The sequence below is a fragment of the Mastigoproctus giganteus genome, chromosome 5 (assembly GCF_048544385.1).
Source record: "Mastigoproctus giganteus isolate SK-2022 chromosome 5, ASM4854438v1, whole genome shotgun sequence".
NCBI lineage: Eukaryota > Metazoa > Arthropoda > Arachnida > Uropygi > Thelyphonidae > Mastigoproctus > Mastigoproctus giganteus.
The window spans coordinates 45,108,456-45,133,661 of NC_143579.1; the positions used below are offsets into that span (position 1 = coordinate 45,108,456).

At 35.3% G+C, this 25,206-nt stretch overlaps 1 protein-coding gene across 3 annotated transcripts in view; it reads left to right on the forward strand.

The window, feature by feature from the left end:
- Usp5 (ubiquitin specific protease 5) overlaps positions 1-25,206 on the forward strand; it is a 241,766-nt gene that overhangs the window by 163,180 nt on the left and 53,380 nt on the right. The window contains exons 12-14 of one of the 3 annotated variants that reach the window (XM_090374004.1): positions 2,136-2,289; positions 22,444-22,501; positions 24,139-24,258. In XM_090374004.1, coding sequence (XP_090230130.1) covers positions 2,136-2,289; positions 22,444-22,501; positions 24,139-24,258 — 332 coding nt within the window. Of the gene's footprint in view, positions 1-2,135; positions 2,293-22,443; positions 22,502-24,120; positions 24,259-25,206 lie in introns of all 3 variants that reach the window. The other 2 variants (XM_090374003.1, XM_090374005.1) reach the window with 2 other exon arrangements.

A 25,206-nucleotide genomic window follows, 5' to 3' on the forward strand; every position in this document is an offset into this window, starting at 1 on the left:
ACCGCATATCCCGGAGCAATATGGCCTTAGTTGCTAATGCTCCTAAAAACCAAATAACAACAACAACAACGCTCCTTTTGTTCCTTTCCCTCATATTTACCTCTGTTTTTGAAATAGATTTAAATAATAATAAATAATATAAACAATTTATGCAGAAATGCTAGATAACAAATATTGCTTGCAGTCTAATAACCATCTTCCAATCAGCATGCCAGGAATTCTGTATTCTAATTACAGAATACCTGGCATTATTTCCTTCCAATTGGATTCCGGGTATGTTACAGAACAGATTGGTCACAGAACTCAACATAACAAGAATAAAATTACTACCTTACATGTCTGTTATATTAAAAGAATAGTAAACTTATTATCATAGTGCTAACTTGATGTTTATTAGCACACATTGTAAACTATCTTTGAAAATGGTCTAATTTTCAAAAATATTTATTATTTAGTTTTAATTTTTTTAAGAATTATATATATGTGATGTAAATGGCATTGTGCAGCATATATATAGGATTCACAAATTTAAATTCAGTAGAACACTGGATTTCACGTATATTTTACAAAATTAAATTGTTTATTGATACTTCATCAATAAATCATTAAATCATCATTATTCATTAAATCATTAAATTGTTTATTGATACTTCATCAATTTTAAAAAATATATGTGAAGTCTAGTGTTTTATTGAATTTAATTTTTTTTTTTTTTTACTTTTATTTTGTTGAAAAACAAATAAAAAATTGTAAAATAAAAATTTAACTTATTTGAAGGTTCTTTGTTTATGAGGCACAGTTGAAAAGTTTCTAGCCTCTCCTAGAAGATATTTTGGAAAGCTGTGAAAACCCGTTTATTTTTGAACACAGCCCTCCGTCTTAACTCTTAAGTCAACACACCTGGCATAATCCACTAGCTTTTGTAACCCGCTCAAATAAAATTCAGAAGGTTTTGGCTCAGACTAGACGTTGACTGCCTCCACCTTGTCACTGTTGGAAGCCTTTTGAATTTGAAATAGAAAATAGTCTGATGGAGATAAATCCGATGAGTAGGGAGGATGCTGTGTGTGTCAGTGCATTATCTTGAGGCAAGATCCTTTGGGCAGTTTATTTTCTGTGCCTCTGAGCTTCAATTTCTTGCAGAAACATCTCAGTAAGTTAGAATAATACTCAGCATTGATAGTGACACCTCGTTCCAGGAAACCAATAATGATCACTCCTGCATCCCAGAAATCAGATGCCATGATTTTCCCAGCCGACTTCTTCACTTGAAACTTTTTAGGATGGAGAGAAGAGGGATGCTCCCCCTGTCTCGATTGTTCTTTTGTTTCAGTGTTAAAGTGGTGTTTCATCCATAGTGACACACCACCCCCAAAACAGAGCTTCATTAGCATTGAAAATGCTGCACGACAACACCTCACTCTGTCTCACAACTGATCTGTATTCAGTGCTTTAGGGACCTACCTTGAAGAAATCTCCTTCATTCACCACAGTAGTCACCACAGCTTGCTTATGGGAGATGTGACATGTTGAATATTGTTGCAATGTGCTTCAATGTTATTCTGCTGCCTTGCATGATCAGGTTATGAATGGCATCTGCATTTTCATGTGACAATAGGGTGACAGGCCTCCCACTGCAGGGGGCATCTTCAACACTGTCTCATCCACACTAAATTTCTGCAACCCAATTTTTGATTGTACTGTATGAAGAACAAGATTCCCTAATATTTGCTTCTTATCTTTGTGAATTTCTTTTGGCAACATTCACAAAATAAAGGTACTCAATGATTGCACAGTGCTTGATTCTCTCAATACACACAATCACCTTCCACAGTTCGATGCCTTGTGTAAAGGAGAAGAATATAGTTACAAACCTGTGAACACACAAGAAAAGTTGCAATGCAGATTGGCAGTATTGTCTTTCATGAAACCTTTGTGATTTGTAGTGGGTTTAAAACTTTTCAATCCTTACTTGTATGTCTCATGTTTTAATGTTGCATGCTTATTAGATAGCAATTGAAATTTGTTCATATTCTGAGTATTAAGTTTAATTAAGCAGTATGTTTCAACAAGAAACATACTCATTCATTCCAGTTGGTTATTTAAGTATTGTAATTTGTTTAAATTCATTTCAGCGAAATAATCGTGGGCAAGATAATCCAGCTGACTGTTTTAAATTTCAAGTGGAAGAGAGGATTCAGTGTGTACATTCTGGAAAAGTGAAGTACACCAATAGAACTGACTATTTGTTGTCTTTACCAATACCCTTAGAAGCTGCCATTAATAAAGGTAGTAAGTTTTGCAATTGAATGTTAATGACAGTTCCACTTTAAAAAGCAAGGAAGTTTTATAAGTAATGAATACCTTACACATGTACATATACAGAGTGAAACTTCTCTAAAAGGACTTGAGAGAAAAGTTTTCTTGTGTATAGTAAAGATATTATCTTTGTTAAACTTAATCTGCTGCATACTAGGGCCATCTCCTGTAGGTGTGTGCTGGGTGTGCACTGCACAAGAATGTCTAATCAAGGGGGTACCACTCAAAGGTTAAATAGTTTACAAATTTTAAAAATTAAAAATGAGAATGATTATTCCCATTTTCATCTATACCTTAATATAAACTTTACCAAAAAGTTACCAGCCCATTATGATAAATCTAAAATTTGTTTTTGGCCATAAATAGTTTTAATTATTTTTTTAAATTCTGAAATGTATATTGTTACGTATTCATTGATTATAATGAACAGTTAGCATTAGCATTAGCATTAGTAGAGGCATTTGATGCAAGAAAGCAAGCTTATGCAGCATCAGCCAAAAAAAAAACCACTTCCACTTCACCCCTCCGTTCGTTCAAAATACCTGTCCAGCTGAGCCTTAAACTTATTTAGGCTATCAACCTCCACCACAAGGGATGGAAGTCTGTTCCACCAACCAACCACCCGCTGGCTAAAGGCAAATTTCCGCACGTCTATCCTACATCTGTCTTTCCTCAATTTGAATTTATGCCCTCTCAGGTGATTATTCTGAGCTAGAGGAAGAATCCCATCAGCATTGAGCATGCTTAAACCATTCAAGGCTTTATACACCTCTATCAGATCACCTCGCTGGTGCCTAGTCTCCAGACACTGTAATTTGCAAAACTTAAGCCATTCTTCGTAAGAGCACCCCTTTGTTCCATTCACTAATCTTGTTGCCCTTCTCTGTACTCGTTCCAGCAGCTCTACATCCTTCTTGAAATGAGGCCTCCAGACCTGTATACAGTACTCTAGGTGTGGCCTGACCATCGCCTTATACAATGGAATAATCACCTCCTTATCCCTGCTGGAAAAATTCCTGTATATCATTGACAATACTCCATGAGCTACTCTTGCAGCCCGTCTGCACTGCTCAGAGAACTTCATATCTGCCTGCACAACCACCTCCAAGTCCCTTTCATTCTCTACCACTGTCAGTGTTGTACCACAGAGTTGATACGTTGCTCTGGGGTTGCTGTTTCCCATGTGTAGTACTTTACATTTGTCAATGTTAAACTTCATTTGCCACCTCTCAGCCCATCTGCTCAACCTTTCCAGATCCTGTTGCAGCAGCATAGTGTCAGTAGTGTCCTTGACAACCCTGCCAACCTTTGTATCGTCTGCAAACTTGGACATTAATCCCGATATACCATCATCAATATCATTTATAAATACAGAAAACAATAATGGACCCAACACTGAGCCCTGAGGGACTCCACTAATAACATCAGTCCACGATGAGCAGTGTCCATTGATTACCACTCTCTGTCTTCTCCCCCTCAACCACCCCTTTATCCATAGCAGTAATTTGCCTCCAATGTCACACTGCTCCAATTTGTGTAGCAGTCTTCCATGTGCAACAGTATCAAAAGCCTTTCTAAGATCCAAGTATATAATATCAAAGTTATTCCCTGCATCCAGTTCTTTTGTGACTGCATCATAGTATCCAATCAAGTTGGTCAGGCAAGACTTCTTATTAAAATAACTGTCTACTATTTGGGGGGGCTACCGATAACACTTTGCACAAAGGCACCTCATAGACATGTGACACTCCTCTTCAGAATGTCATCAAAAGGTTGAACCCTATGAGAAATTGTATTTAAATTGCATTAGTTTTTGCATGCATTATATGGTAAAAACTAAACTACATAAAAATTCATCACATTTAACTATTACTTTAACTCAAATATTTAAACTGAATTTGTTAATTACATCATATTATGGTTGTAATTCTTAACCTTCATCAGAGCTGGTATATGATGATTGATCTGTTCCCAGAGAGAAGGGTTTTAGGAACTTGAGAAGAAATCAGGAAACTTGGTGACATCTCAAGAATTAGAATGATAACTTGAACGTGTTCATCAGTGGAGTATAAATATTCATAAGTTAATGTAGTGTTTAAAATTGATTCATTTTATTTGCAGTCTAGGAGGGGAAATCTCCACTAGCAATAATAATATCCCAAATAAAAATAATGAAAACAGAAAATTATTTTTGATGTTTCAAGTACATTAGACATTTATTCAGTATCCCTTACATAAACTAATTCAATTTAAGGTTTAGATACAAACAGCTATGGTGATTAATACTGATCACTCGAAAAATTAGGAGAAAGAACTTAATATGAATTGGCCTTCCTGATATAGGGATTATGACTACTACATTCTGTGTATCAGTACTGGCAGATGCTGACAATATGGAAATCTGTCAGGGTTGACAGATATGTGTATTGTGTTGACTTCCTAAAAATTCATATCCAGGAAGGTATTTATTATATTTTTTGGTAAAAAAATAGTTCATTTAGCTTCGATAAAAAGAAATTTATGCTAATTTGTGTGTTGTATGGTTCTAGGCACAATTGCCGTGCAAGATAGAATTAAAATGTAGGGATTATAGATACATCTAGTTATTAATATTTGTCAAGTGTCTATCACACGATTCTCTGAATAACATTTTCCCTAGAGAATTTTGTGTATCTGTGTGCTATCCACCCTCCTTAAGACTCAAGTATAATTATGTTTTGGAGTGATTTCATCCTTAATTACACATCTCTAAATATTCATGCAGGTTCTGGTTTTAAAATATATATATATATATATATATATATATATATATATAGCGAGCAAATAGAATACGTGAACAGAATTTATAAATAACTAAACAATAGAATCTATGAGCGAGAGAAATACTAAAAATACTAAAAGGAGAAGAGCTGATTAATGCCATCAAAAATAACATGATAAAACATTACATCAGTCTTAATATGTTAAAAGCAAGTAATAGATAAGTTAGTGGCAACAGAACGCTATACTAGCCATTACTGGTCCTTAGTTCAAACCTGGAAAGGATACATATAAATAGAATAAAGTAGAGAAAATAATATAATATAATAGATAAATCATAAAGGTAGAAGATAACATAAATAAGTATGGTATGTTAATTATAGGAGATAGTAACACAATGAAAGGGACTTTTTCAAGGGCTAACCCTTTCAATGTGTCCTCCTATAATTAACTGAGCTATCAGTTTCTGATATCATCTGCCTGTTAAACATTGCCGAATGGTGATAAAAGATATCATTGGGGTGGAAGGTTTAAGTTAAAGTTAAACAAAAAGAATTTTGTGGTAGTTAACAATAGGTGGAAATTTGTGGTAGTTAACAGGCTAGATGACTTTAGCCCGACCGATAGCTAAAACACAACGAAAAGTAGAGGCAATTGAGAACCAATAGCATCATATTAATGGGTGGTACAGTAGCTAAAGCTAAAAAAGGAGAACGGAAAAAGGGTTTAAGAAAAGGGATAGTACCTCAATCCCCCTCGAATTACTCTAATAGTTCATGAGGTAAGAAGAATAGAAAAAGACAGCACATAGATAAAAGTAGAGGAGAAGCAATATTGCAATTGTACGTCGGATTATACCGGGCGCGTAACTACCCGTCCCTTATAGTAAGAGATCCTGGTATTTTAATAGCATAACATAACATGGCAAATTTGGATAAAATATAAATTAGATAAAATAAAGGAAGCGAAGGAAGACAGGAAAGGCTAGTTCCTAATCACTTACTTACATCGTGGTACTTGGTGCATAGATAGTAGACCTATCTCGATGATGAAACAAGAAAAAACCACGTTGTAGTGCACGTGTTAATTTATATATGAAGATAATAGTGGATGTCAGCGCCCTCTTACTGACATGTAATTAGTTGTAGATTCATTATAATAGGCCCAAAATAAGCCAAAATAATAATGGCGCGCCCTCTGGTATTATTAGCGTATAGCATGAAGAGGCGAAAACTAGAATAGGATGAGCGGTTCTCATAAAAAGCCAAAGAAAAAGAAAAAGAAAAAAAACGAAAAAGCTGGCTAAGGGGGGAAGCCAAGAATAAATTAATTACTACCTCAGGAACAAATATAGGTACAACTTTTTCAATGAGTGTAAGCTATATTAATTTTGTTCCTGAGGCAGTGCCTAATAATGTACATATATACAGGCTCTGTAGAAGCCGTCAACCGTAAATAATCCAGTAGGTACTTAAGCACAGATAATGTGGGTGAAACGTTAATTTCGCAAAACACGCGATATAATATAATGGTGGTCAAAACTATTATGGAAAGTATTTAAGGCTATCAACATAGCTGTATGTAAGTTTTTAATAATAAAATGATCCGGGAATCCGTTATCAGATAACTTTTGTCTGAAATCGATAAGCGTGTTGATAATGTTGTTTGCCTTATTGCATATTTTAATTAATCTAATGCTTTGTGACACGATTATATTTTTATGGATTCTTAATGATATGTTTGAATGCCAGTTGGTAAGGCTAATGGCCTTAAATCCGAACGCATTACGTTTGTCGTAGACGTTAGTATCTATATTATTAGTGTGTACCTGTATGCTTATATCCAAGTATGTAGCTGATTTGGTGCTATCTGTGTTGGTGGCAACTATTTCTAATTCCGAAGGGTAAAATTTGCCAAATTCAGTGAGAAAGTTAGGATGATCAAAGACAATTAAATCGTCAATGTATCTATATAGTGTTATTTCCTTGCTAATTTTTGTTTCAAAGAAATGCAAGTAGAGATTAGCAACCAGGCTAGAGCTACAAGCTCCCATGGCAATCCCTGTATTCTGTTTATATATTCTAGTACCATTGTAGATATAGCTATTAAAAATACATATATTTATCAGATCATTCCAGTGTTGCTGCTTGCATGGTAATATATTTTTATATTCAGTGTAATAGTGACTGAGTACGTATTTTAAACTATCGTGCGGGATACTAGTGAACAGATTTTTGAAGTCGTAAGTGCTTACATGTTCAATAGAGTCATTATTGTGTTTTAAATATTCTAGAATTGGGTTATTTTTGAGAATGACTCTAGCATGGTCAATGTTTTTAAAAATAATACTTAGTAATTCAACCAGCATTTTTTGTGTGGAATTTTAGCGTAACTGTTCCTGCATGAAGTGATGAATCTAAAACTGATGGGTGATTTGTGGAATTTGGGTATGCAATAAACATACGGAAAATTAGTGTTGGTGTTGTTTAGTTTTAATTTTTTGTGTATAGCCAGTAGTTTTTTGTTGATGGTGGTACGTTTAATAGTCTCTACTTTGTATGTAGAACTGTTGTTCAGTTCGTTTAGTAAGGTAGTAGTATAGAATTTCTTGCATATGAAGCTGTAGTTGTTGGCTGCTTTGTCTATAGAGGTTATGATAAACATAGCCTGTAACTTTTTTAATTGTTGTTTTATTTTACCCAAGTCAAAGGTCTTGGCATGCTGTTTATTATTATGTGAGACAGTAAGCTGTTTATAAATAGCTTGGTATGTGAGGGATATCCATTTGTGGAAAGCTTCTAGTGGTATGTTGTGTTTGTAGGCTAGTTTTAGGCAAAATTGTATGAGGTCTTGATGTATTTGTTTGGACATCTTATTGGTATTGTATGTAGTGCTGGGTCTAAATTTGAATCCATAGGAAAGTAAGTTGCGTAATTCGGGTTCAGTAATGATACTGATGTCACCAGTAATAATGTGCTTGTGATCTTTGTCCACATAAGCAATATATTGAGGCAGATGACATAAGCATTCGGCCTCAATATCGCTCTTTTCTAGGTTACATGCAACCTGCTTATAGTTACAGACTGTAAGACCAATAGGCTTATTGTAACTGAATCTGGTACTGATAATCAGATTGTTAATAGGCAGGTCGTGTTTGTAGATATTCATGAGTTTATTTAGGTTTATATGATCCAACATGTTATAGCTGTATTTGATGTTAATATATTCGTTGGTAGTGCTATAAATATTGCTACATCTGTATTTAAAGATATCGCTAAGTAAGTGCTTCAGATGTATATTCTTGTGGCTATATGTGGCATTGATTTTTATTAAAGCTTTAAATTTACTCAGTTTTTGTCCGAAGATAATATCGTGTATCTGCTTGACAGGTATAATGGGTTCGTCCCATGAACTTAATACATCTGCAAATCTACCCAAAGTAGTGTTATTAGTATGTGTAACTTTTGCAGTATGGGTTGTTTTGTTAGTGGTAACTTTTACTATGTTGAAAATAGGTCTTTTGACCAAGTGAAATAGGTTATAGACGCAAGCATCTGAAGTTTTATTAGTGTAACAATGCCCATTAAATAGACTGTTTAGTCCGTAAGGATAGAGAGATTTATGTTTCAGTATGTTAATGTTTTCTAGTTCTAACCTGGTTCTATAATTATGCTCTATATCTGAAATGGTGATGGTGATGTCATTAAAGTTATGCAACTGGAAATGCTGTATTTCTATGTCTTTTATGTTGACATAGTTTTTAATATGTGATCGGTGCGTATTAATTCTAATGTGTAGTTCTCCTCCGGTTTGCCCTATATATTTGCAAAGCAAGTATTGCAAGTGATAAGGTAAACGATATCACAGGCATGGCAAAAAGTTGGAGCTTCTGTACAGCTAGTGGAATGTTTAGTATTCATGGACGGACAGGTTTGACAGCGTATATTGCTACAAATATTGAATTTTAGGAAATTGGTATTAATTTCAGGATTAATATCTTGGTCTTTATAGTTGATAGTGGCGTGTCAGGGTGGGTAACCCGGTCTGGTGTGAATTCGTGCGTAGTATTATCAGAATCCACTGCATTATTGGTATGGCGGTCCTCCAGTGGCCTAAAGCATTAGATGCTGCATGGCTAGTAATGTGACTTATCGACCACCCAGAGCCTCAGTGGTATCCGCGGTACAGTTTAATATATATATATATATATATATATGCTCAAAATGCTATATATATATATATATATATATTTTTTTTTTTTTTTTTTGTTTTTTTTTTGGGACATCTAATCAGCCTATCCAAGATAATTGTTAAATGGAGTGCAATGGGAGGTGTTGGAAATCCTCTCCTCCCTTTATATCTTAAATCTCGCTCTCTTGCTCTACTATTTCTATATATAAACAGGATCCTAAAAAAAAAAAAAAAAAAAAAAAAAAGGAGGGAATGGTAATCCCTGTGTGATGCTAAAGTGTTAATAGGCTGCACTTTTGACTTGCATGCCCAATTTCGCAAACTATGGATACTTAATTTATTAATTTTGTTTTCAGTGAAAGGTATTCTTTGTGAGAGACTAAAAAATGGAAAATTTGCCATAACTGTGATGTTTTGATTAAGTAGATTATTAAATAAACATTTATTAGAAATAATATGCATGATTGCAGCTTGTGCATGTTGTTTTTTGTGTACATATAGAAGTAACTATATACATGAACACCATAGCTAACCCATAAAATTAAACTACGTACGTAGTGTAAAAGCACGTTTTAATTATATCTCATATTGCAGCTACCCTCACAATGCAATAACAAGTATTGCACTACTTCGAATAAGTAACAGTAGTCTTCTTTACTAGAGAACCTTGTATCTCATGAAGGTAGCCACAATATGAGATATAATTAAAACAATGCCTTCATATGTAGTTTAATTTTATGGGTTAACTATGGTGTATCCACACACCAATATTATATAGTTAATTTAAGCCCATATGGAATTATGCCTTGTGCATTTAGTCTTTAAATAGAAAAGTAATAGAATTTAGTACACACCATTAGCAGATATTAAAGTGTTGAATAATATAACCTTCATTGTTAAAGTATTCTCTACAAAGTATATTTCTTCCTCTTCCCCCCCCCCCCGTGAACGTCCTGCTGTAAGAAAAAGTTCAAGGATATTCACTAGATAGGGAATGATCTCAAGCTGTGACTGAAACAGCAATTGATTGCTTGCAGTGCTGCCTCAAGTTCAAGCAATGTGTTGAGACTTATACTGAGAAATTCAACATAAATTGAGTACAAATCAAGTACAGTATGACTATAGCATAAGGTAGTGGTCTCCAAAGTGGGGTGGGCAAGATAATCCTCAGTAAAATCGTGAGGTTTGTTTTCCACACTGATATATAATCTAGATATAATACATTATATCTAGATAATAAAATCTAGATATAACGAATACCATGTAAATTATCTATAAATAAAACAAATAGTATTGCATTACATTTACTGCACTTGTTACATTAATGATTTCTTATAATTTTGTACTTGAACTTCAATTTATTTTGTTTTGTATTTTTTTTATTTGTGATCTTTTAAAATTATATGTGATTTTAGATATACAGGCACTCTTCGACTTACATACTTAATCGTTCCCCCCCCCATGTACGTAAGTCCAACTTCTGTCTTGTAGATACAAAATACATTACAGTACAACGCACTGAGATTATAACACCCAACAAACTTCTTTGTGTACAGAATTTTACGATTTGTAACCGAGTTAAATGAGGCTGAAAAACATACAATGAATAATAATGTAGAGTACAGTATTTATTCAAAACTAATTTAATCTAAGTATGATTCATAATTTAATCTAAATACAATACGTAATTTAATTTAATCTATGGTCAGATCACTTTACGATGGACTCATCCAAAATAAAATACCGTTCATTGTATGATGTGTAGTAAACGCCAGTCATTGTCATCATGTTTGCGAACTGAATTTTAATTGTATTAAACGGCTATTCTATTAAGTGAAAATAGGAGGAATATTCTCCACAGGCTATAAAAGTAAAGATGCAGAACACAAATTTAGACTTTACTTCCTCCAATTAACAAAATTAAATGGTGCATAAAAATCGGAAGAATATTTCCCACGGGTTAGCAAAATAAAAATAAATTTACGTTTACGTACATAATTAATACTGTAACTAATTGATATTTCTATTCACTGACTTTTTTTTTTGGTCGTGAAATTTAAAACAGTAAGAAAATAAGCAATCAATAACAAAGAACACGGCACACACAAATTGCAACTAACACGATATACGCAAGTGAGATACAGAGTAACGACTTTACGAAGCTCAAAAAATAGGAATGAAGAGAAGATTCTGAAAATTTATTTGTGTTTTATATGATGGAAGATTTCAGTGAAGGGAAACTCGTTTCACCATAATACCGTAACTTAAAAACCCACAGAATTCCAACTATTGGTATCATTGCAAATGTAATAAGATCGAGTTTACTACCAATTTTTAATACATTGCACTAACAGAAAAGCCCAATAAACCGGAAACTGCTAATTGTTTTATGGTAGTGACCTCCAGAAATCTGCTTCAGAAAAACATCACGAAGGCATTCAAAATTGATTCTTATAACCAAACATAATAACAGCTTTGTGCTTTGTATGTATCTCCGAGTTGTACGTAAGTAGAGGAGTGCCTGTAATGCTTTCCATGTAAATGATTTATAAACAAAAAAAAATATATTCAACTTATATATTTTATTTTATTTTTCCGGGATGTGCGCTAGTCCTTTTGAGTAAAATAACGGTGCGTGATGACCAAAAAGTTTGGCGACTACTGGCATAAGGAACATATAACCACAAAGATGAAATTTTTCAGGCTGGCTCTGCTGCCAAGGTAATATGGACACTGTTGCATATGTTGCAAGAGAAATTCTGTACTGTAATAAAAAGTGCATGAACTGTTTTTAACTGTTGAGCTGGTGACTTGGCTGCAGTAAAACACAATGAAGTTGTAAACTCTGTAAGCCCAGTCTGAAGATGTGAAACCTTCTGCATATCTGCATAGGACATAGTCTGGTTTGCTGAGAAAGTTTACATAGCAGTTTTCACAGTTGAGCTCTATACAGGCCGAAATTTTAACCCTCCTTAGTCCAGTGACTGTTTGCCAACCCAGTTTGAGCCCAACAGTAAACTCAAATGTAGCCCCCCTCCTAGAAAGTGGAATTTTTTTCTTGTGATCTTCACTGAAGAACAATTAACTCAGCCACTGTATGACAAAAGCCTGTAAAAGTTTCTCCATCCCTGAGTTATATGCTAGTAAAATAAGTAAGTAATCTTTATTGTAGTGCATAGAAAATACAGCTCCCATTATGGAGATGGACTCCAGCAGTTAGTACTACTATAAACAGCACAAATCAGAACATTTCGCTACCTGATATTGCATGGTGACCTTTACATGTTGGTAAAAAAAAATTTTTTTTTTTTTTTTCTGATTTGTAATTTTTTTTATATGACAAGTCCTAAAAAATATTTTAAAAAAATAAATCACATAATGAATCACTTTTATTGAAAAGAATAAAATAACATAAAACTATATAGAATTCACAAAAAAAAAAAAAAAAAAAATTATTATCAGTTAATACAGCAGTTACATTTTTATTTTCCTTGTTCATCTACCCCTGAAGTTGATGCAGAGTTTTTCTGCATGTATTTATTGGAAGAACTCAACATATATGGTAATATGTGTTGAGGGTTGCTCTTATGAAGAAAGGCTTAAGTTTTGCAGATTACAGTGTCTGGAGACTAGGCACCTGCGAGGTGATCTGATTGAGGTGTATAAAGCCTTGAATGGTTTGAGCATGCTCAATGCTGATGCGATTTAAGGCTGAGCTGGACAGGTATTTGGAACAAACAGAGGGGTGAAATGGGAGCTGTGTTTTTGGGGGGGGGGGGCTGATGCTGCATAAGCTTGCTTTCTTGCATCATATGCCTCTATAATGCCAATTCTTTATTCTTCATTTTCTCAAACATCTGGCAAGTCATTGGATAATTGATTACAGTTTTGAATTTCTTCCAATGCCCAGAACTGGATAATAATTGAAAATTGCCTCTCCACCTTAGTGTTTTTCTACCCAACAAAGAAAGGATGAATTCATATTTTATTTTTATTTGGAATTTAAGTTCTCATGATGGAAATCTTAGTACATTCAAACACCTCTGATGTGCAGATACTCTCTACTTATCCCATTTGGCTAGCAAACTTTTGTTGATATGAATTTAGGACTAAAAGAGAGAAACAGTTTTGAAATGACTTGATTTTGTTCAATTATTCTTTGTAAAAATAGTAGAATTTTAACTGGGAACAGATGTGAACAATTGTTGATGGACAGAATCTGCACAATCAGGTCTCACAAAAAAATTAAAATCTGCTATTATCAATAGTAGATTTATTACTTGGTTAGAACAGCTAGGTCAACCTAGTTTTGACCTTAGACATTCACAAGTTTGACACTGGAGTTTGAGATATTTCGCTGCTATATATTACTTGGTTTGAGCAGCTAGATCAACCTAGTTTTGACCTTGGATTCACAAGTTTGACACTGGGTGTTCTTTTGTGACAACCTCAATTTTTTTATTTTTTTTATTTTAATTTTCAAAATCTAACGTGTATATTTTTATTAGTAATCCTTCAGTAGAAAATAAATTCATTTTTTAATAGATTAATATTAGTGTCTTCAACCTAAAAGAAGCTTGAATGTTGTCAGTTTTTTAGAGTCCAGGCTTGCTCTCTCTGTTTGTTTCGTGGCATTCACAATGCAGACATATCTTCCTTTCCCAATTTTTATGTCACTAGTGTTAACATGAACACTAGATTAATTGAATCACTTCTGTTGTTGCGCTCCATCCCATGATCAATGAGGCAATGTATTGTGATTAATTCAGAGCTGGATTCACTGGGTAATCATGCAGTTATTTTGTTCCAGTCTAATCATTATTTTTGAAATAGTTCTGATTCTAGAGTCCAACATGCTTGTCTACACTAATTCGTTTATATGCAAATGGAATCATGTCTCATTGAAAGAGAATTACTGTAGGAGATTTTAGCACTGGGAGTGAAATGAAACTGTTAGAATTCATAACGAAACAGGCCTACGCGCTCTGGATTCATTGAGGAATTTTATTGTGGCTTAAACACAGAGCGTACAGATAAAGCAGAAATATATTTCTGCTTTATCTGTACGCTCTGTGTTTAAGCCACAATAAAATTCCTGTTAGAATTCATTACTAACTCTACTAACACTTATATTAATACAGTTAGTAGTGAAGTTAGTAGTGAATTCTAACAGTTCTGACAGATGATGCAAGAAAGCAAGCTTATATAATATTAGTTGGGAAAACCACTTCCCATATCACCTGGTCATCCCTTCTAACAGTTTTTATAGCTTTTCCTTGAATTTTTCAAACTATCCATCTCTACAATTGTAGATGAAAGTTTTTTCCAACAATTAACTACCCACTGGCTGAAGGAAAATTTCCACACATCCTCAGTTTGAACTTATGCCTCCTCATGTGGAATTTGAGCAAGAGGAAGGTGTCAGGGATTCCTTCAGCATTGAGCTTATTCAGTCCATTCAAGGCCTTAAACATCTCAATCAGATCTCCTCACAGGTGCCTAATTTTCAGATGCTGCAATTTAAAAAACCAAAGCCTTTCCTAGTAAGAGCACCCTTTTGCTCCCCTCACCAATCTTGTTGCTCTTCTCTGCACTTGTTCCAACAGATTCATGTCTTTCCTAAAATGAAGCTTCCAGATATGCAGTACTCAAGATGTGGCCTAACCAATGGTGGTATTGGTGGAGGATCAAATACCCTGGTATGTTTATGATGTGGCAAAATATCATGAATATTGCATACTGGTTTGTAGTACTACATACAGTAGTGCGTGCACGCGCGCGCGCACACACACACACACACGCACACACACAGGAACAGTGCTGGGCCCTTAAAGGTCCCAGCATTGGGACCTTTAAGGGCCCAGACCCGAGTTCGAATCCTGTTGATGATGTGAGAAATTTTTGAGCCTTTTTCACAATGTAGCTGAGTTAGTCTGTCTCAGGCAAGGGTAGCATGATTTTTTTTCTCCTGGAAATTTGGATTTTTCGTCCGGCAAACAGAAAATCGACCACAGAACACACTCAATTTACAGACCGTATACATGAAACAATATGGCCTTAGTTGTTGTAGTAGTAGTAGTGGCATGTGATGCAAGAAAGCAAGTGTATGAGGTTATGCAGCATCAGCCAAAAAAAAAAAAAAAAAAAAATCATACCATTCCCTCTAAATGCCTGTCCAGTTCCTCCTTAAATTTATTCAACCTATAAACTTCCACGACAGATGGAAGTTTGTTCCAGCAATTAACAACCCGCTGGCTAAGGGCAAATTTCCGCACATCTATTCTGCATCTGTCTTTTCTTAATTTGAATTTATGCCCCTTAGGTTTGTAATCTGAACAAGTGGAAGGATCCCATCAGAATTCAGCGTGCTCAACCCATTCAAGGCCTTATACACCTCAATCAGATCACCGCGCAGGTGCCTAGTCTCTAGCCACTGCAATTTGCAGAACTTAAGCCTCTCTTGGTAAGAGTATCCCTTCATTCCCCTCACCAATCTTGTTGCCCTTCTCTGTACATGCTCAAGCAAATCGACATCCTTCCTAAAATGAGGCCTCCAGATCTATACACAGTACTCAAGGTGTGGTCTGACCATTGCCTTATACGGAGTGACAATCACCGCTTTTTCCCTGTTAGCAAAATTCTTATATATCATTGACAAAACCCCATGATCTGCCCTGGCAGCCTGTCTGCATTGCTTAGAAAACTTCATATCTGACTAAACAATTACTCCCAGGTCTTTTTCATTCTCTACCACCATAAATGTAGACCACTCAGTTGATACATTTCTCTGGGGTTATTTCTACCCATATGCAGTACTTTACATTTGTCAAGGTTAAACTTCAGTTGCCAACTTCTTAGCCCATCTGCCCAAATTATCTAGATCCTGTTGCAGTAGCACACTGCCATTACTGTCATTAACAACCCTGCCAACCTTTGTATCATCTGCAAACTTCGACACTAAGCCTGATATACCTTCATCAATATCATTAATAAATATACAAAACAACAGTGGACCCAACACCGAACCCTGTGGGACTCCACTAATAACATTAGTCCACGAAGAGCAGCACCCATTGATTACCACCCTCTGTCTTCTCCCACTTAACCATCCTTTTATCCATTGTAGCAACTTACCCTTAATACCATTCTGCTCCAATTTGTACAATAGTCTTCCATGTGCAACAGTGTCAAAAGCTTTCCTGAAATCCAAATATATGATATCAAAATTATTTTTTGCATCCAGTTTCTTTGTAACCACATCATAATATCCTATCAAATTTGTCAGACAAGACTTTCCCTTAACAAACCCATGCTGTGTCTGAATTATTTCTGCAGTCTTGTCTAGATGATCCTGCAATGCATCTTTAACCAGTGACTCCATTATTTTACCCGGAACAGAAGTTAAATTAACTGGTCTGTAATTACTCGTGTCACCCTTCGATCCCCCTTTGTGAATTGGGGCTACATTTGCACATCTCCAGTCCGTGAGAACCACCCCTGAGTCCAAGGTTGCTCTCATAATTATGGCTAAGGGTTTGCTTAGTTGCTTTGCCACCTCCTTTAATATAACTGGATAGATCCCATCCACCCCAGGTGCTTTTCTTATGTTTAACTTCAACAATTTCTCCTCCACTTTGCTCTCAGTTATTACAAAATCATTAAGTATCCTGCTACAATTTGATAACCTTCTGCCATTTTCAAACCTTAATAATTCCTCATGTGTGAATGTAAAATACTCATTCAGTTTGTTTGCTATCTGAGCAGGATCATCAACAGTCGAACCATCGATGTCAAGTGGACCAATCAGTAAAAAAAGTACAAAGTAAAGTGCAGCCATTATCAACCCACTGCAGGATGGAAGCCTCCTCAACAATTCATGCTGAGGGAAATGGACCATAATCTGCCACACTGGTCCAGGGCGGGTTGGCAGATCGACCGTATTCAGCAGTCAGGGGCTTGAACCCCGGTCTACTCAAAGGGCGTGTGCTACTGCACTCCCGCTCCTGCCCACTCGGCTACGGAGGTGCAATCAGATTCATCCCCTTCCGTTTAGAGTTTATATAAGTAAAGAAATCCTTGCTGTTTTTCTTAGCATCTTTTGCCAAGGATTTCTCGTAATCTGCCTTCACCTGCCTAACCTCCTTTGTGACCTGATTACAGACTAGCTTATATCTGCCATAGGCTTCTGAGTCTCTTGGTGTGGTCTCGATAATTTATATGCATCCCATGCATTTTTCTTCTCTGTTACGAGTCTCATTAGTTCATTTGATAACCATTTAGGCCTAAACCTTGAACAATATTTCTTAATAGGTATGAAACGTTTAGTAGCATCCACGATTAATTCCTTGAATGCTTCCCACTTAGAATTTACTGTTGATAACATCGTCAGTTGATCCCACTGTACAGAATTTAAAAACTGTCTGAGACCACTGTACTCAACTTTACGGAAGCAAAAACCCTTTCCTTTACTCCTGATGGTAATTAAATCTTTAAGTAAATTCCACATCAGTACACTGTGATCACCGCTGATAACCAGATCAAGAGTATTACTCTCTCTGGTTGCCTCGCGAACATGCTGCTGCAGAAAACAATCATCCAATAAATCCACAAAAGTCTGACTAGTGTGTGAGTGACCAACCCACATGTTCCAGTCAATATCTGGGAAGTTAAAATCCCCCATTATTAGACATTCTGATTTACTAGCCCACTCTATTTCTCTGTACAATTGTTCATTGTACTCATTCAAGTCATTAGGCCTATAACACACTCCTACCCTTATTTTTCCTTTCGCAGTGCTTATGTCACACCAAACTGACTCAACAGTGCACTGTTCATCAATATCAACTGGATGCACTTCTTTTGATTTTATGTTTTTCTTAATTAACAGAATAACACCTCCTTCCTTTCTATCCTTTCTGTACACATTGTACTCTCCAAATTCCACTTCTGCATTCCTTATATCTGGGTGACATCACATCTCTGCTATCCCAACAATATCTGCCTTTGATGTCTCGACCAACACTTCAAATTCATCAAATTTATTTACTATACTTCTAGCATTGGTATACATGCACCTATTCCTATTCACCCTAACACATCCCATATACCCACCTATTTCACGATGACTGCCCTCTGTCCCTTAAACCCCCAACACCCCTTGCTCCAGGCGCTACTTATTCTAATAGAAGTTGTGAAAGAATCACCTTCACCTCTGCCTGCGGCTACTATTAAACTATTAGTCCTTGTATCCCTCCCAAGCTAGCAGTTTTCTGACCCACCTAACACAGCCTCGATAGCATCAGCAAATATTCTTGCACCCTTTCTATTTAAGTGTATCCCATCCCTGTAGAAGTAGTCTCTCCTGTTAACAAGTACAGACCAGGCTGAAAGAAATTCTACACCTTGAGCCTTGCACAATCTCTCCAGGGCCGAATTGATCGACAAGGCTCTCATCATAAGCCGCCTCTGTAGCCAGGTGGGAAGGAGCAGCACTTCTTGATTAGACCGGAGCAGCACAGGCTTCTTGATTAGACCGGGGTTCAAGCCCGTCACCACTAAAAACGGAGGATGCGGAAAGGTCAGAGGATGACCACTGCATATTACGGAGCAATATGGCATTAGTTGCCAATGCTCCTAAAAACCAAATAACAAAACAAACAAACAAGCTCTCATCATATACTCCCTCCTATCGTGTCTGGGAAGAATTGCAGACACTTTCAAATTCAACCCTAATTCACGGCTTTTGTTCAACAGTGACCTGTACTTGTTAAGTAATTCTGCCAGTCTTCTACTCTTAATATCATTAGTGCCAACGTGTACAACTATATCACCTTTTGTGCCCTTAAAAGATGATATCCGCTCTACACCGTCATCTACCTTTGCCCCTGGTAGACATACCCTGGTCCTGTTCCACCTATCCTTTTTACAAAGCATGTTCCCCGTTTCCCTGACAATAGAGTCACCAACAACTACTAGTTCCTGTGGGACTAGCGCATTCTGCCTTGGGAGTTGCCGCTGTATCGCACGACGACCAAGTGCAAGTTCTGGTGTTGATGTGTGCAGCAGAGAGCTTGATGGGCCCCTCAATTTAGATCCTTCGAGGGCATCCACCCTGTCCTTCAAGCTCTCATATAGTCCCATAACAACGCTGAGTTGTCGCCTGATTTCCTTCCTCTCACATTGCGCACACACAAAGACAACCCCCATGGCAATATCATGTTCTGTTCCATAGAGTTTGGCAAACATTTCATAAGTTGCACATTTTTTTAGGCTGTGATGCGTTGGAGAATCGCCCCCTCAGTTCTTCCCTGAGTCATAGCACTCCTACCACTTTATGCCTGTTGCTTTGCTGCTGTAGTCTGGGGCATGATATTTTAAATTAATAAGATCAATAAATTTAATTAATTAAATGTCAATACTACGCTATCTAATAGAAACAGTGATATGTATTACGCTATATAATTATACATTAGAACTACCTAGTTAACACAATTAAAAATTTGAATTCCCTACCACTCTATACAAAAACAATGGCTGCAAGATTCGAACGAAATAACGGTTTTATGTATATTAAGTAGTAATCTACAAAAACTCCTTATCTAAATTAAAAATAAAAATAACCAGTGTAACTATAACTATAAGACTACGTATAAAGTACAATATAAAATAACAATTAGGTAAATAAAAAGGCAAACACTTGTTGCTTTTTCGGAGCCTCTAATTCACAGCTATAATTTTTAAAGAGAGTCAGCGCCCTCTGATCCGTTGTTGCTCCTAAAATCCTACAACAACAACATTGTTTATTGTGAGGTATTGAAGCAGCATAATTCACGATGTGATATCTCAGTTACTACTTTTCAGTGTGTTTGCCTAATTTTTCTAGATTTTGTTGAAGTATTCTACGCAGACTAATGTCATTAACTATCTTTTCTACCTTTGGGCCATCAGAAAATTTAGACAAACTTTAAATACCTACATCATTATTATTAATAATTATCCCTGAATCCTGGGGCCCACTTATAACATTAGTCCGTGAAGAGCAGTGGCCGTTTATATGTACTTTGTCTCCCATCAGTTAACCCATTGGTTTTCAACCGGGGTGCCATGTAATTTGGGTTTAAGTTACTTAAAGTTATTATTATTTTTTTTAATTTGTATATTTATATCATTGTAAAAAGGTGTACGGCATCCATTGTACCATATCATTTTAATTTTGTGATGATCTATAATTGATCTTTATTTAGTACCTCTATATAAAGAATAAAATTATTATATAGGTATATATTAAAAGGTCGCAAACCAGTGTGTTAGGTATTTCTTTTGGCCTATGGGTGCCGTGAACCGATGAAGTTTGGGCACCTCTGAGTGCTTTATTTATTTGTAATAATCATTCATATGGAACTGTATAAACAGCTAAAAAAGCTGAAATGCTTATTGCATAACAGTGGGAACATGCTGTTGCATCAACTTAAATCCCCCCCCCCACACCCTAGATTTAAATACAGTGGATTCCGGTTATTTGGGCCACCGGTTAATCGGGGCAGCCGTTTATTTGGGGCAAATCTTAAAAAACAGAAACCAATCGAGAAAATAGCCAGGGTTTACTTCGCTTAATTGGGACAAAATGCCGTTTAATCGGGGCAGGAGACCTCAGCACTGGAGATTACCCTACGATTGTCTCCGACCGTACCACGTAGTTCGGTCGGATTTCTGGAGGTCACAACCATAAAACAATAAAAACAATTAGCAGTCACCTGTTTATTGGGCTTTTGTGTTAGTGAAATCTGTCATAAACTGATAGTAAACTCGATCTTATTGAATTGGCGATAATACCGACAGCTGGAATTCTGTGGGTTATTATGGTAAAATGTGTTTACACTTCCATGAAATCTTCAATCGTATAAAAAAATAATTTTCATAATCTTCTCTTAATTCCTATTTTTAAAGCTTCGTAATTTGTTACTCCGTTCTCACTTGCGCGTATCGTGTTCCTTGCAATTTGTGTGTATGTGTGCGGTGTTCTTTGTTATTGATTGCTTATCTTTTTACTGTTTTAAATTTTAACCCCCACCCACAAATGACAGTGAACAGAAATGTCAACTAGTTTAGTTAGTATGTACATATTACAGTACGTATTAATTCTTCCGATTATATCGTATATTCTTCTGAATTTCATTAGTAAATTAATAAGAGGAGTTTACCTCAATATAGTACGTGGAACACTTCTGTATGATACCCTCCAGAAATTAAAACGGAAAAAACGAAAAAATCGACAACTTACCGGTCCATTAAAGTAAAATATAAATAATTAAAGTAAAATATAAATAATTAAATAATCAATTTAACACAATTCAAAATCAATTCAAAACAATTAAAATTCAAATTAACGCAATTAAAAGAATAACGAAAATATTCAAAACGATCTTCCTTCCTTACTATGATATGTGAAATTCTTCTGAATTTCACATATCATTTAATATTTTAATTGGTAAGGTAATAAAGGGTAAATTTGTACTTAATATATCTTTACTTTTATAGCCTCTGGATAATATTGCTCCAATTTTTGCTAATTAGAATCGCTGTTTAATAGAATTAAAATTCAATTCACAAACGTGATCACAATGACTGGCGCTTATTATACATCGTATAGTGAACGGTACTTTACAATGGTGACTCCATCGTAACGTGATTTGATTGAACAGTGAACCAATTGTAAAGGGGGGGGGGGAGTACATTGTATTTTTAACTATTTATGAGAAACTTCGGATAATTGGGGCAGCCGCTTAATTGGGCCAAAATGCACTAGTCCCGATGTGTCCCAATTAACCGGAATGGACTGTATTAAAATATCTGTTAGAATTATGCAAGTGTGAATTTTAATATATGCCCAATATGCCACATCTATGTATAATTTTCCTGTTGTTTTGTTTTGACTTTTCTTCCACTCAGTGATACTGAGTGTTGAACGTATCTAACTGGGAAATGATTTAACTTGGTTTACAGGACTACAATTACTAAAATTACTCTTGTTTTTATTATCCAGTATAGTGTTAGGATAAAGAAAAAATTTTTAGCAAAACTTTTAAACTTTTTTTTTCATGTAGATGTTTATTTTTAGAATGTAATTATTTTTGATAATAAATCCATATGATACATCAAGTTCTATTTTATTAGAGGAGGTGAAAGAATATGAAACTAGGAAATCAGAAAAGGAAGCTGTAGGGGATAGGCAGTGAGTAACATATTTGATTTATATTGAATTTTATTAATTTCTTGAATATAATTATCAAATTGATATTACAATTATGCCTTTTATTTATGAAAAGCATAATGTAAGAAGTTTCCTTTAGAATAGTCAGTAGTCCATTGTCGTTGCGTTTATAAATTAGGAGAATTAATAATATATGTTTCCTAGTGCTAGGTTATGTTTGCTGACCTGTGATCTACCAAAGTTCATTTTAATTATACCAATAACTTCTTCCAGAGTTAATGGTATAACATGTACACACACACACACACACACACGCGTGGTGTGGTTATTAAATAACTAGACTGCATGTGCAGCTACTATGCACCGTGCTACCTGTGAAACAAAGGCACAACAGTTGACCTTGAACTTTTCTTCAGTTGTCCGCCAAGTCACATTCCAACACACTCATTCACTTTACAGTGGGGCAGGTTTTCATTACCTTGTGTTCTTGTAGTTTGCCAGAAAAATGACAGACAAAACGACAAAAACAGCAACTAAAAAGTACAAGTTTTTATGTCAGTTATTTCGAAGATACTGTGTCACAAGCTTGCATGTTTGAAAGGCATAAAAGATTTTTAGAAGGAAGAGATAATATGGAAAATGATGAATGAACAGGCAGTCTGGCATGAAAACTTATGAAAATGTGGGCCACGTAAGGATAATGAATAGAAATTATCACTGATTAAGTATTAGAATGATTGCATCAGAACTCAGTATGGACAAAGAAACAGAAAGTTTAGGCATGAGAAAAGTGTGCATGTGCCATGGTTGTGCCAACAATTTCAAATGAAGATCAAAGAATGAGAAGACTTCAAGTTTGTGAAGATACTTTAAAAAAAAAAAAAAGAAGAAAATCCAAACTTTCTGATACTGTAATTGCTTTGATGACAGTTGGGTGTTCCAGTATGATCCAGAAACTAAAAGAACCATCAATGCAGTGGAAGACAAAACAGTGCTCCTTGTTTTCTTCAATTTTAAAGGAATTATTATGGCTGAATACATCTCACCGAATCAGACTGTCAATCAAACATACTACATTGAAGTTCTAACAAGGCTGCAGAAAAAAATTTGAAGGAGACCTGAATTGTGGAAGGATGGTCTATCAAAAAAGTGCTCCAGCACACACAACATGCTCCCCAGACCTAGCCCCTTATGACTTTTTTCTCTTCCCTAAACTGAAAAGTGCACTTAAGGGAACCCATTTTCAGTCCATTGAAGACATTCAGAAAAAAATGACCGAAGCGTTACAGAAGAAGACTTCCAGTAATGTTTCTGTGATTGGAAGGAAAGTGTGGAACAGTGCAAATCTGTGGCAATTATTTTGAAGGGGATAACTTACAAGGTATGAAATATTTCATTATATTTATTTATTTATTTAGTTTTAAATTTTAATAATTGCTTATGGACATAAAAAAAGGGTTTCCAGCCATCATAAAGCTTTTCTGCTAATTATAGAGTTCTCTTATAAGTACAACATTGTCAAATTATTTGATACTGTAAAAATGTGTAACATTATGATAAGCCAGTAGGAATTTTAGTTCAATTTAATAATCAGTTTTTTTTATATTAATTCATATTTTAAGTAATTTATTTTTGATTAGAAGATTTAATTTCAGGAGGATGAATGAATTGGTGAGGCCGAAAGTTCCTCTAATAGCTTGCTTAGAAAATTTTGCTGCACCAGAACTTGTTGATGACTTTTACAGTACAGCATTAAATGCAAAATCTACTGCACATAAGTAAGTTTTTTAATGTATTTATTTATTTTTAAACTGTTGGCTAACTTAGTGAATATATAATATTCACATAGTCGTTATGTCCTCATGGGTAGCACAGTTTATAGGATCACTGTCCTCCCCATGCTGGGTGGAAAAGACCTGAGTTTGAGTCCCGTCAATGACAGGAGGTTTGTAGGTCTTTTGTACAATGTGGCTGAGTTGGCCAGTCTCGGGCAAGGGTAGAATTTTTTTTTTTTTTTTTTTTCAGAAACTCTGGTGTATTTTGTCCAGCAAACACAAAATCAGCCTCGGAACACATGCAATTTACAGACAATGTACATGGAGCATTATGGCCTTAGTTGCTGATGCTCCTAAAATCCTACTACAACAACACAGTTGTTATTATGTTTTTCACTTTAAGGTGTCTGGATTTTTATTACTTTTCTTGACATTTTGCTTTGTTTGATGTTTTAACCTTTGATAATAAAAAAAACTTATTAATCCTATTTATTGCCAGATACTGGTATTTCAGTTACTAATATTTATCAGCTTGAATTCTAGTTGGGATTGACATGACTTATTGATCCTCAAGTGATCAAATAAACAATTCCGAGACTGTCACTATGGAGGGTTGATTCAGCCTTTTGATAATGCTATGATTTTTTAGTGTTTCTCACCAACCATTGAAGTAAAAACGAAAGACGGAAAACCAAATTCTTAAAATTTTTAATATTTACAATAAATTTATTTACAAACAAAACAAAATACCATATTACTGATGATAGTAATTTTAAAATAAGACAACTGTGATATACAGTAAATATACAAATACCGAATTCAAAATACAATAAAATATACTAGGTTAAAAGTGCTAAAATACTAACTGAAGCTTTCAAAGGCTTCTGCCTTCTTTCTCAACAGTGTACTTCTATTCTGCGGTGCTTCTATTCAGCAATTAACCTAGTATAT